The sequence below is a fragment of the Grammomys surdaster genome, unplaced genomic scaffold, assembly GCF_004785775.1.
Source record: "Grammomys surdaster isolate TR1022 unplaced genomic scaffold, NIH_TR_1.0 278, whole genome shotgun sequence".
Classification (NCBI taxonomy): domain Eukaryota; kingdom Metazoa; phylum Chordata; class Mammalia; order Rodentia; family Muridae; genus Grammomys; species Grammomys surdaster.
In genome coordinates, this window is record NW_021604719.1 from 4,434,361 (window position 1) to 4,448,945 (window position 14,585).

Sequence of the window (14,585 nt, forward strand, 5' to 3'; positions counted from 1 at the left end):
AGACCTTTACTGCCCAGCCCTATGGCCTGAGATCCCTCCATAGAACCCATGTGCTGGAAGGAAAGAACCACTTTTTCATTTTGTCCTCTAACCCTTTGGTGTCTCCCTCACACAAGTAAGTTAAGAAAATGTTCCTTTTTTTTTTTATTTATTTAAAAAGAGGTATATATTCAGTAAGACTAGCAGTTTCAAGTTAAGTAAGTTAAACAGTATTTAGGGATATTTCTAGGCCAGCAATTTCAAACCCTGGCAGGATGCTGAGGTCTGAGCTCAACATTTACAGTTAATACTAACAGTTTGAAAATTGCTTAACTTTAACATGTTTCCCTACTACGATGGGTTTTTACTCAATGTTTAGGCTTCTTCAGGTGGTTATCTCTACTCCTTTGTAGTGTAGATGTTGTGCTGTAATAGCCTTGGTCATACCTGTCAATGAGTGTGTGTCATTTGTGTCACATGAGGTAACACATGTATTTTGCTCGTCTTTGGTGAGCTAAAGTTTTGGCTCATTCTGCTAGAATCAGATACTAAGAAAGGGTGGACTCAGTACTTCCCTCCCCCTTTTTTTTGCCTTCTATATCTTTGAGATTGTCACTATAGAAGTTCAGAATTCGTGTGTGTGTGTGTGTGTGTGTGTGTGTGTGTGTGTGTGCATTTTATCTTTCTAGGGATGCTTAGCCACAGTAATCTTGCAGTACTGACTTTTAATCTTAATTTACGTAGAAATTTTTAGTATATTACTGACACTTGAACCAGAAGTATTCTTACATAGCTATTAAGCAAGAATGCAACAAAACCTCCTTGAACTACATGATTTCTGTTTTATTGGTAAGCTATAACATATTCTTTAGTGAGTCATGTTAATAAAGTGGAAATATGTGAGTTGTCATTGTTTCTACAGATATTAAAGATTACCACACATTTAAAGTACAAGCAAGGCATTTCTAAACTGTAAAATGCATGAGTTATCTCACAGTGTCCTTGTAACTTGTGTTTAAGTATTGGGTTGTTTAACAACTTCAGATTCTAGAAGGGACTCAGTTCTTTAAGTCCTTAAAATATAAAATAGGGGATTTTGAATGTATAGTTTGTTTTGTTTTTTTGTTTTGTGAGACAAGGTTTCTATGTGTAGTCCTGGAACTCACTCTGTAGACCAGGCTACACTGGCTTTGAACTCAGAAATCCGCCTGCCTCTGCCTCCCAAGTGCTGGGATTAAAAGCGTGCACCACCACTGCCTGGCTTATTAGTTTCCTTTTTAGTGACTTAAGAGTGTTGCAGGTAAGATAGTTAAATGCATTGTTTTCCATCTCTCTTACTTTTTCCCAGGGCTGGGGTGAAACCTAGGGCTTTATGTATGCTTAGATGTGCTGTACCGCTTAGCTACACCCCAGTTGTTAATCAGTGTGGCACCCAGCTGTATTCCCAGTTCTAGGGAAGCTGAGGCAGGTGGATCACTTAAGCCCATAAATTGGAGTCTAGACAACATAGCAAGATCCTGTTTCAAAATTCAGAACAAAATGAGATTGAAAAGGTATAATTATCAATGTTTCTTGAGTATTGGCATATCAATACATTTTATTACACATCTCAACTTTTTAAAATGATTTATTTGATTTTATTTTTTATATGCATTGGTGTGAGGTTATTGGATCCCTTGGAACTGGAGTTACAGACAGTTGTGAGCTCCCAGATAGGTGCTAGGAATTGAACTAAGGTCCTCTGGAAGAGGACTTAACCACTGTACCATTCTCCCCATCCCCCACATTTCAACTTTTTAAAGAAAAAAGATTCCATATGATTTATTTTTTAAAATGTTTTTTAAAGATTAATTTTATGTGTAGGAGTGTTTTGTCTATATCAATGTATGAGCGCCATGTGCATGCTTGGTACCTATGGAGATCAGAAGATGGTAGCATGGTGTTAGAGATGGTTATGAACCACCTATGTGAATTCTGGGAACTGAACCTGGGCCTCTGTGATAGCAACAAGTATTTTTTTTTACCACTGAGCTGTTTCTTCAGGCCCTCTACATGGTTGTTTCTCTTTAGTATTAATTAGAACTCTTTGGGTTAACTAACCTGAGTCTTATGAGATTGACACCAGGCACTGTTTGAACCTGGTGCATATACATACATGTAGACAAAACACTAATATGCATAAAACCAAACAAATCTTAAAAAGTTTTAAAAAATAACCTCATGTTACTGTGTTTCGTTGCATTGTTGTACTTTACACAGTAGGACTGAGGAGATAGCTCAGTAGATACATCAATCTTCTGCACAGTTCCTGCAGGTTAAGTAGTACAGAGCAGTGGATGGGTTTCAGCGCAGAGAGTCAGTGACTTCTTTATAGAGAGCCTCTTGATTTCTTTACTTGACATAAAAATTAGTTATCCAAGGGCTGATTTTCCCCTTAAAGTTCAATCCAAAGTGTTTTGTTCCTGAAACCTAGAATTTGTCCCTTGCCCTACCCCCTCAAAACAAAAGAAAAAACCAAACCAACAATCTGGCTAGACATTCCCAACCAAGACCAACAATAGCTTTCTTTCATCGGGATCCAAGCTCGGGGCTAATAATGAACATGGAAACAGATTAAATGGTATTGTTAGAAAGCTGGAAAACAGGAATGTGTGCTGATTAGCAAACTAAGGGTCTACTATTGTCTATTTAAAAAAGAATCTTATTGTGAGGGTAAAGAGATAGTTCTGCAGCTAAGAGCTTGTACTACTCTTCCAGAGGTCCTGAGTTTGTTTCCCAGCTTTATTTGGTGACCGACAATCGTCAGTAACTCTATTTCCAGGGATCCAGCACCTTCTTCTGGGCTCACCAGGCACTGTTTGAATCTGCTGCATATACATACATGTAGACAAAACACTAATACACATAAAACCAAACAAATCTTAAAAAGTTTTAAAAATAATCATGTGTTACAGTGTTAAGTTGTATTGTTGTACTTTACACATGAGGACTGAAGAGATAGTAAATACACTGATTGCCGTGTAAGCATGATGACCTAGATTCAGATCCTGAATATTTATGTTAAAAAACTAAGTGCAATAGTATGTGCCTCTAATTCCAGAATCAAGGAAGTAAAGACAAGAAGATCTCTGGTACTTCCTAGCCAGCAATTTGAATTGAAGAGGAAGCTGAGTTTCTGTGAGAAACCCTGTGTCAAAAATTAAGGTGGAGGGCTAGAGTGATGGCTCAGGAGTTAAGAGTACTTGTTCTTGTTGACTTCCAGTTATCCATAACTCCAGTTCCATTGATTCAGCACCCTCTTCTGACCTCCACATGCATAGGCACACACATGCGCATGCATGCATATATATATGTGTGTGTGTGTGTGTGTGTGTGTATGTGTATATATATGTATAAAACATCACAAAATATAAAATAAATCTAAAAATGATTTTTAACAGAATTGAGGTGGAGCACAGTTAAAGACACCTGATGTTGACTTCTGACCTCCAGATGCAGGACCTGGCATATATGTGTGTATGTGCACATACACACATGTACACATTCATAAACAAAATGCATTGATACTTATTAATGGCAGATTAATAGTTTGCATGTTTTTTTCTTTGTGTCTTTTTGTTTCCTTCCAGTGCTGGGGATTGAATCCCGGGCTTCCTACAGGCGCTACAGGTGCTTTACCAGTGAGCTACATCTCCAGACCTTGATTTTCTCAGACAGAGAAAACTGTGTCACTGAACCTGGTCTTGAACTCATGATCTTGCTGCCTCTGCCTCCTTGGTACTGGGTTAGATGGCATGCATGCCCAGTGTACTTCATCTTTCTGCTGCTGATAATCTCAGTGATGGGCATCTAGAGGGTTTGGTTCATGTACAACTTGCCTATTAGGATAAATTGCAACTATTCTTTCCTCACCCATGCTGCTTCATCACTCTCCCCTTCCCCAGTGTTTTCAACTGAAGTACAAGTAAAAGACTCCCTTCACTGAAGGATCAACCAGCTCCTCAAAGGGTTTGTAGTGTAGGAAGAATAAAAGGGCATTTCTGGTTACCAGGAATTTACCGAGACTAAACCAATGCACCTCTAGAGTTGAACCTTAGAGAGGAAGAGCAACTTGTCTAGACTTCTTTCCATTGTACTCTTCTTCCCTTCCCTTCCCAAATCCTAAGAGGTATATTGTTTTAAGAACTAACAGCATAATGTAAAAACAAGTCTCACCACTCAATGAGTTTACATTCTGGTGATAGGAATTAATAAAGTACATGTGATTATGGCTAGTTAGTGAAGACCATGACAATGGAAGGGGGGGATAAAGACTGATGGAGGATGGTAGAAAGGTACTAGAGTAGATAGGTTCATCAGGGAAAGCCTCTGAGTGCCTGACATTTGAGAGAATGAGAGGAGGGAGTTCAGGAAGAGACTGTACCTCAATACGAATGGTAGGGAGCAACCTAGGAAGACCCTGTCCTCAACCTTGGGAATATGCACACATCCATACACACACCACACATGTCATTTAAAAAAACAAGACCCTAACTGTTCTCTAAGGTATATCATGAAGAGGAACACATACATCAATGGCTGGCACAGCATGCTAATCCTAAGGGTATACAATAGTGGCACAGATACCTTGGCAGTAACCAGTAGCTTTCTAACTAAAATTAAGGCTTACCCAAAAGTGGGAGACCATGCCTGATATTGAAAACCTAGCTAACTACTTATTTCTACTGAAGTCATGGTTATTGGAAGAGAATCTACCACCACTAATTTACTAAACCTGCATAATTCCTAACAACAGTCTATAAACATTTGTCCTTATAAACACAGATAGTTATAATCTTTATCAAGGAAACTTCTCTTTGCAATGGAGACTATTAAAGAAAACCACAACCAATCAAAATGTGCGGCCCTGTTCCAGTGGATAATCTCCAAAACACTCCCACTCTAAAGGTCCAGGGAACATTTCAGAAAGATTATAGGAGCCAGGGATAAGGGAATTTGCTGTGAGATTATATTTCCTAGGAATATCAGAAGCTACACCCATACAGTCTTACAACATGATTATGCAGATGTGAGCTTGAAGGAGGACACCAATGAATTCCCAAACCAGACAGAGAAAAGAGCCCATGGGGCTTCAACCCTACAGAAGAACCAAAAGCAACAAAGGAAAACAGAACAAGAAAGGTTGCCTTCCCCAGGCAAAAGCACAACCAAGTGGTTGTCCAGTGGCAAATGGTTAGCCCCTAAAATATACATGCAGGTAGCATTATACCAACTGAACAGGCTATATCTAGGAATGTATATGTATATACATGTACTTGTATGTGTATAATAATAATAACTAGAAACTGAGTTTGAAGGAGAGCAGAGAGGGGTATATGGAAAGATTTGGAGACAGAGAGGGAAGGGAGAAATGTAATCAATTTGTAATCTCAAAAATAAAATAAGAGCCTTTTCTTTGTTCCCTTTCTCAAGGTTTTATCTGGTTTAGTACTTTCTGGTTAAGTTTTCATTTGTAGAATGATCTACAAATTCTGATATTGAGAATAATTATAATATTAGGAATAATTATTTAGCTCTCTCTTACAACATCTGAGACACAGTCCCTTAGAGCTATCCCATATTTCTGATTAGATCACTCTTGAGTGCCCACATCAGTGTTTTATATAAATCGTCTTAAGCTGAGCTGTGTTGTAAACTTCATTTAGTTTTTATTTTCCTTCTGGCATTTTATCTTCCTGGAAGATAATTGCTTTTTCTTTGAACTATTTTTTTTTAATTTACTTATCTCTAATTTATATCTCTGCCAGCATGTGTTTAATAGTTCCTTGTTTGTGAAGAAATCTCTCTTGGAACCTTTTGGCTAGCATCAGTCTGCACCAGTTGCCTGGCAGTCATATTTGGACTTTGTTGTCTGAGGGATTCCTCTGTCCTATTTTCTGTGTTAGATCTTCAGTTGCTTGATTCTTTGTCTCTTGTCTTACCAAGTGGGAGCTAGTAACTTCTTGATTAAAATGTAACAAAAAATAGATTTTATGAGACCTTACAGTTCTTGGGAGCTGTGGAAATTGAGGATCCCTAAAACCTCCTTTGTAGGATGCCCTCTAAGAAGTAGGGATGTCACCACACTTCTACTTAAACTTTCTAACAGGAATCCCTTCACCCCACCTTGATATTTATTGTTGTAATTTATTGATCTTAAAAGACTTCTCTTTGGTCAAAGAGAGATGGTAGAGTTCTTCCCCATCTCCACTTGCTGGGGTCCTGTGGGGCCAGCTGCCAAGAGGAGCCTTCCTCTGCTTTCTATTTCACTTATCTCTCTTTCTACAGTGGCCCCAGGTTGGGTTCCATTCCATCGGCAAGTGCCTCCAGAGGCATATCTATTTCATTTAATTGAAGTTGGAAGGGGATCGTGTCCTACTTTTTCCAGAGCCAGGGAGGGATATGGGCACATTGAACATACTTCTCTAGTTTGGATACATTCAGGTTGGAGCTGCAGCTATGCAGCAGCCTCCCAGTGTCATAGAAAAATCATTTATGTAGGACCAATCCACTCCATTCAGAAGCTTTAAGAATTTATGTACAGAGATGAGAAACTATTACTTTATGATCTTTTCATTAAAAGTTTGATTGAAAAATAAGATAAATAACATGAATTTAATTGTTGACTTTTTCTACCTAGTTGTAATTAGAAAATAGAATTTTTATGAAGCCATTCCTTTAGTATTTGTTATTCATCCTTTTGATTTTATTGTAGTTTGATTATGTTTTTAAATACAAAGTCTCACTGTGTAGTCAGGTTATCATCTGACTTTCCATTTAGTCCAGGGTGACCTTGAAATTTGAACCATCTTGCTTCAGTCTCCTACATATTTGGATTACAGGCATATGCCACCATTGCTTGCAATAGTTTTGTTTGTTATTTGTAATGTATGTGTCATTAAGCAACGTTTAGTCTTGCTTAATTTTGGGTTTTATGCTAACAGAATGATTATGTATCATTATGATTTATCATTATGCTACTTGCTCTTTGTATTCCAGCTGTGGACTGAGGTGTATCTATCCCAAATCCAATGTTGGAGCTCTAATCCCAATGGAATGGTATTAATTGGGAAAAAACTGAGTTTAGATGAAGGCATGGCAGTGGGGCCATCTTATGGGATTAGTGTCTCTACAGAGAGCTTCTTTTCTCTGTCTTTGCCTCATGAGGACCAGTGAGAAGGAGCTGATGCACAGGCTAGGAGAAGCACCTTCCACCAGACATGGCTGCTGGTATTCTGATCTTGGACTTCAGCATCCAGGACTGCCACAAAATAAACATGCTACTTAGGCTACCTGTCTGCATGTGTTGTCATGACAGGTTGATCAAGGCACTTTGGTTTCTCACATTATGATTTGAAAATTGAAAGGTGTAAGGGTAAGAGAATATCACAGTTTTTCCATTGTGTGAATGGAGGAAATGTGAATTAATTCAACTTTTTAAAGGGTCATTTTATAACTTTTTTATTGGACTTATTAAGAGTTTACATGTATACCATTGTTGATAGTTGTCTATTGACCTCAAAAAAACTGGTTTCAGAGGGGATAGAAGAGTATGAGGAGTCAAAAATGTTGATAAGTGGAACTTGTGACATGGCAGTGTCACTTACCCTTGCACTGATGGCTGAGAGTTTCTCTGCATCGAATTTTTGCTGAATCTTACACCTGTGCTATGGTGGCTCCTTAGAGTGTTGACATTGTTACTTTACCTGATTGTTGCTGAATTACTTTGAGGCTTAATATCTGTACATTTGTTTATGGACCATGATATTTCCTTTCCTCTGAAGTTTTTTGTTCATGATTTTGCTTATTTTTTTTAATGACTTGGGAAGCTAGTTCTTTTTTACTGGGATGCGAATTGCTTAGTTGAGTTTACAGAATATCTACTGAAACAGTTCTTGAGTTGGGGGCCTGTTTAAATAAAGATGAATATGTTGGACTCATAGCCTCAATATTTATTTTCTAAAGTTTCAGTTTACCTGCCAACTTCAAGTTTCTCTATTGTCCCCACACTCAAATATAGTTGATGATGTTTCATGAGGTAGCCAATGTTACTTCCCTGCTCAGTTTAGTCATTTGTAAAGCAGCAGTCTTTGGTTAGCTGATGTCTACTTTCCTTTTTTACAAATGTATCTGACTGTTCTGTTTCTCATTTGGTTTTGAAGATAGAAATAAGTTACTTTCATTGTAGTAATAAACTATAATGATTTTTCCCCACTTTCATCAAAAACTGTTAGTTTTTGCTTCTGTAGTTTGCATCTTTTTTCCAAGGACCCTTTCCTCCTTTTTCAGATTAAAATTACTATCTTTTATTTTCAGAATGTCTTAAAATACTGTTAAACCTGTAAACTTGATGTTAATACATATGAATTATCCTTCCTCAGAGTGAAGATACGCAACAGCAAATCATCAGGGAGACTTTCCATTTGGTATCTAAGCGAGATGAGAATGTTTGTAATTTCCTAGAAGGAGGATTGTAAGTACAGCAGTTCATGGGTTTTTCTAATTTCCAGTGTATGATGACAGTGTATATTGCTAGCCAATTTATGATGAAAATTCCTCATTATAATGAATTAAATTAGGCAATTTCATTGCTACCACTTGTAGGTATAAGTCTAATCTATTCACTTTTTAAAATATGCAATCTTTCTAAAAATTTTATAGTGTTATTTTATATAACAATATATTCATATAGTAGAATTCACTTATTATAGGGAAATGTACATTTTTAAATTACTTTTCCTCTCCCAGTCTTAGTTCTTTCCCCCAGTTTCTTGTCTATTCCTCTAGAAAGTACATATTATATTTACTGACATATAAAAATATAGCCTTAAAGTATTTACTTATGAGATCACATTTAATGTTTATTTGCATGTTGCTTTTTTTTGCTTAATATTTTGTAAAGTTTTATCTATAAGTCCATCTGGAGAAATGAAGCCTATCTAGTTAAGGTGTGTGCTGGCTGCTAGTCCTAATGACCTGAATTTGATCCCTAGGAGCCGTATAGTAGAAAGAGAGGACTTACTCCTACAAGTTATCATTTCTCTCTCCCTCCCCCACCCCACCCCTCTCTCTCTTCCTCTCCCTCTCTCACATTCTCTTTTTCCCTCTCACATTCTCTCTCTCTCTCTCTCTCTTTCTCTCTCTCTCTCTCTCTCTTTCACACACACACACACTCACAGATGTAATAAATTTTTAAAAAATATGGAATAGCATTCTTTATAATGGCTATTATATTCCTATGGTGAATACACGTAAAAATTCAGATCATGTCTTTTATTTTATTATAAACAGTGTCATTTTCAATTATATCTATGTATCTATGTAGCACTAGCATAGATTCAGCCAGTAGATGTTTCTATTTTTAAAATGAAAAAGGATATCTTGCTAAACTAAGTAAATATTATAAATGTCTTTTTCTTTTTCATTGTTTGCAACATTGGTAATCAAACCCAAGGCTTTCTGTATGCTAGGCAAGTGCTTTTCTATTGATATCCATCCCTAATTCTAAATAAATACTTTAAAATGGATTCTATTGAAAACAATTTACCTCTAAATATTTCTAGAAATACTTCCTCCCCAATTATATAATTAATGCACTTAATATTTTCTCATTGAGAATTAAAGCTAAGTATCAGCTAAGCCTCATGAGTGATAAGATGCATATTGTAAAAAGAAAATAATTGGGGCAACAGAACCCATTTTTGTCTGACCATACATTGTTTTTTAATCATGTGGAAAGTTTATTTGCATATCAGCAGCTACCTTGTTGTTTGCATTTAAAAAATATTATATCATGCTGCACTTAACATGTAATGCATATGTATGATTTGTAGATTTTGCTGTTAACCCCCTCCAGACTCTAATTTAATGGCTGAGGCAGCCACTTGTGTTTCTGTTAGGTCTCTGTAGGAATCTGGTTGTCTTTGCCATAGATATTGCTTCTCTCTCATCTTTGTATTTTATCTCACAGACTTCTTCACCTTGCATGGTGCATTGCATGAGGTAGACTGTGAGAACAAGACTGATACAAAAGGGCCCTGTTTGGATGGAAATTATACTATTATACTTTGAAATTGAGATTCTTTCCTAACCGTATTTTAAAAAATGGGAACCAACTACTGTGCCTATCTGTTCTTGTTATGGCTCTGAATCTGGCTAGCCAGTACACTGGGTCAGATTGTTCAAATTCTTGAAACTTCATTTTCTTCTCCAAAGATATTTAAGAAGGTATCAAAAATTACCAATTTCTGTTTGTAAATTTTACATACTGTATAACACCTCTGTACTGTCTAGTGTTAAGTTAGCTTGACAAAAACTAGAGTCCTCAAAGAGGAGGGAGCCTCAATTGAGAAAATGTCTCCATGAGATCCAGCTGTAAGGCATTTTCTTAGTGATTGATGGGGCAGGGGGACCCAGCCCATTGTGCATAGAGCCATCTCTGAGCTGGTGGTCCTGGGTTCTATAAGAAAGCAGGCTGAGCAAGCCAAGGACAGCAAGTCAGTAAACAGTGTCCCTCCGTGGCTTCTGCATCAGCTCCTGCCTTCTGGTTCCTGCCTTGAGTTCTTGTTCTGATTTTCTTCAATGATGGACTACTATGGAAGTGTAAACCACCTTAACCATTTCCTCACCAACTCGTGTTTTGGTCATGGTGTTCATCAAATAGAAACCCTAACAAAAACAGATTCATACATGAATTTGTATCAATATTAGACCAGTTTAAAATGAAACTGTATTTTCAAGGCCAACTGTATACTTGCCTTGCAGAGATCCTTAGTTTCTCTGAGCATTAATGGCTACTTTGTAACATATTTTTCAGAAGCATGGTCTTCTTTTAAGACTAAACCAAACCAAACCAAAAAAGCCTACAATGAAATTGCTGATATGCTCATTTTGCCCCTTCAGTAAGCAATTGTAATTATTGTCATAACCAATCTCAGAATATTTAAAGTGTACATAAACACTTTTAAATTAAACCCTGTATAGACAAGAGTAACCCAGCATAGTAGGAATCCTTCATTTTTATCATGCAAGGTCATTTCTGCTTTTGCTCTTACAGGACAAGCAAGTATATGTACTTAGAGAAGTAGTTTCTATGTGTTTGTGAGTTTAGTGTTATTTTTACGGAATAGGAAAAATGTCACATCCTATATTGTTGAGAATGTTCTCTTAGTTTTGGTTGTGTTTAGCCTGGTTTTAAATTATGTTAATGTTGAAGTAGTCTTGAGAAGGTGAATTTGCTTTTATTAACTTGACTATTATGTACCTAAGTATATTTGGAAAAACATAATGATGCTTCAGATGATTCCTAAATTATTTTTAAAATGCTAAATTCTAAATCAGTATGAATATATGAATAAAAGAATTTATGAAAATATTGAATATTCATTAGCATGTCATTCTTACATTTAGATTTAAGAAAAATGTTTTTGGAGAGCATCTTGATGCCACATTTATTTAAAGCTTAAAAATACTTTCTTTTTTTTCTAGCTGATAATCAGTCTTAAGCTGTGTGTTTTACTGTGACCTATGAAGTTATATCTTGTAAGCACTTGCACATGCCCTGTGATCTGGTTTCTGCCTGTTCCTTTAGTCTCATTGTTTACTAATCTCTTGTTGTCTCCTAGCCTCACATCTCATTGAAAGTGCATATTGTCTTGATGAAACAGACCTTTTCAGTCATTGCTATCTTAGCCCAAGGTGCTCCTGATCAGTCTGGATATTACTGTCTCTCAGTGTCCATTCTGAATTGGGAACTCCATGGATATGCTATCTTTGTTCTCTGTGTTGACACCCTCCCCTACCTGTTAACTTTCTTGACTCTTTACCTGCTATCAGTGCCTGACACACAGTACTTACTCAGTGAATACTTTAATGAGTAAACTAAAATTAAGCACTGGTTTCTTTTACTTGACATTTCTGAAGAAAATTGGTATCATAATTTACTTAGTTTTGTTTTTATAAAAGTTTTTAACAAATATGATTTTGTTTGAGCTAATGAAATGTTCTACATTTTGTTTCCTACACCATTTCAATTATTTTGTTTTGTCATTTAGATTAATTGGAGGATCTGACAACAAACTCATTTACAGACATTATGCAACATTATATTTTGTCTTCTGTGTGGATTCCTCAGAAAGTGAACTTGGCATTTTAGATCTAATTCAAGTAAGTTAACAGTTGCATCTTACTACTATTAATTAGTTTTTTTGATTCTGTTTTTATAAGCTTAAGATTAAAATTTTATAAAATGATATTTGTTTGATAGGAGCTGTTCTATTGTAGATATTTGGTGGGTATGCTGTGACATAGTACCACATAAATTAAGTTAGGGGAAAGATTTATTTTGGTTCACAGTTGTGGAAATTTCAGTCTGCCAGCTGATCCCATTGCATCTAAGTCCATTGCAAAGGAGTAGCATAGTGGAAAAAAGAGCTTGGTAGAGGAATGCTGCTGGCCCCATGGCAGGTGGGGAGCAAAGAGGACAAGGGGCAGGGACAAGATAAACATGTCAAAGACACCCCCAGTGACCCCTTCTTCCGACTATGTTCCACTTCTTAATAGCCTGTTTAGCTATGAACTTATAAGTAGATTAATTCACTTAGAGAGACAATCCCATCATGATCCAGTTCAAAGCTTGTCAAAGATTGTAAAAACTAAATTGATTAGGACTAATTAAAACTAATTTCATCATGCCTTCTCTGTTCATGAGAGTTACTGCAAGGAACCCAAGACTGTGAATCTCTCTGCATGTGTCTAAATCTGACCTAAAGACTTAACTCTCCTGAAAAGCTTTTGTAATATCTATAGAACTCATCAGTTATCAGAAAACTCTTATTTTGAATCTTACCTGTTAATGTTGCTTCAACACTTTAAATTTTGCTTCTTCTTCATCATTGCCTTCAACCTTCACAAGTAACAGTTTATGTGTGTACCTTTTGTGTTTACCTTTTCGTATCATTGAGCCTAGAGATGTTCTATTTGTTTCTTCCAGGATATTTTCTTTTAGAACATCTCCAGATTTTATCTCATGTTATCAGACTAGCCATCTTCCTACATGTTTAGTTGTATCCATCTCTGTCTATCTCCCATTTTGGAGCTTTTGTCAACAACTGTAGAGGGTTAGAGATTAAACTGTAGTTTAAAGGGTAATGGCAGAAGATGAGACAGGTTTCTTGCATTACTAATAACAGAAGCATTATCCACAAAACAAAACACCCCAAACCATGCTAACATTTGCTTGCATTAGTTCTCAGTTCTAGAAGGGTGCTGTGAAGGAGTCAGGTGATGCCCGCACCACAGTAGATCCGATCACACAGGGGACAGACCTCAGAGTTAGGGAGCTGAAATTCTTTATAATGGGTGAATCATGTCTGCTCTGAAAAGGATGGGGTGCTCTTTAAAAGAAAAGGTAAGCTTATCCTTTTCTCTTAAGGAAGACACTATTTTCCAAGGCTGTTTGTCAGTGTGACAGACTTGAAAAAATAGTCCAAGACACAGATAGCAACTGCCTCTGTTCCCAGGATTCTAGAAACCTAACGATCTGTAGACTTTTCAGAGTTGCTTCTTACTCAGTGACATTCAGTAGAAGACTGAATGTGTGATGGGCCATGGGGGACTTCAGTGTTCACATGTGTACTGTTCAGTAACCTCATGTCTTCAAACTTGGAACTACATTCCTTTAGAGCTTTGCCTTCTGGCCCAGCTTTCTGTCATGTCTCATTTTTATACAAAGTACTAGTCAGTCCATAATTTGTTTCAATTTCTTCTCTCAGCTGCCCTTTTATCTCTCTAATTTACTGTTTCTCTTATTCTAGGTCCCTCAGGTTTCAACATGTCATTTTTTCATTTTCCCTGATCCTACTGAGGTCTGGTTTGTCCTTGTTCAGCTTGGATTCCATGGGTAGTCATACAGTGTGCCTATGCACTTAACTCCTAGCCTGTTCTCATACATCTCAAAATATGTAGAAGAAAAGCACAGTCGTGTTTCCTGTCCACTTTGGATCCATGAGCATGGATCTCAGGAAGTCCTTAGTGCTGTCCACTGATTACAGTTCATCTCTGTGCTCCATCTCTAACTCTAGCATCACTTCTCTGCAGTCTAGCTAGACCTTACTTCTAGACCATCACAAGCAAAACTGAAACAGTCAGGAGAGAACATGGCAGGTTCCTGCTATCTACCTGCCTGTCTACTGTGTGTTGTATAAATGCTGCACTCACTGTGCTGCTAGCTGAGGAACTAGGCTGTTTGAGGTTAGCTTTCACTTCCTCCTGCTGCAGTACTCCTCACTTTATAGCGTTTGTATCCTCTTCTAAATCACCCCCTCAGACAGTACTGCACTCTACCACCTTCGCTCCCTTTCTACCTCTGTCTTAATTTCTTTCTCTCCATTAATATCAAAATATTTTGGTACTGAAGGAATATCTGAAACCGTTTTTGCTCTCTTGCATTATTGTTGAATGGCTGATTTTAAGGCCCAATTTCCTGCTGGACGTCTCTGCTTGGGTATTACATGAAGATCTCACACTGAGGTAGATCTAAAATTTGTATTTCCTGCAGTTTTTGTCTT

The 14,585-nt window shown here is 37.1% G+C and overlaps 1 protein-coding gene across 1 annotated transcript in view; it reads left to right on the plus strand.

The window, feature by feature from the left end:
• The window catches only part of Ap3s1 (adaptor related protein complex 3 subunit sigma 1), a 43,991-nt gene that overhangs the window by 3,459 nt on the left and 25,947 nt on the right, over window positions 1-14,585 (plus strand). The window contains exons 2-3 of the mRNA XM_028777143.1: window positions 8,400-8,491; window positions 12,072-12,183. Coding sequence (XP_028632976.1) covers window positions 8,400-8,491; window positions 12,072-12,183 — 204 coding nt within the window. The remainder of the gene's footprint in view (window positions 1-8,399; window positions 8,492-12,071; window positions 12,184-14,585) is intronic.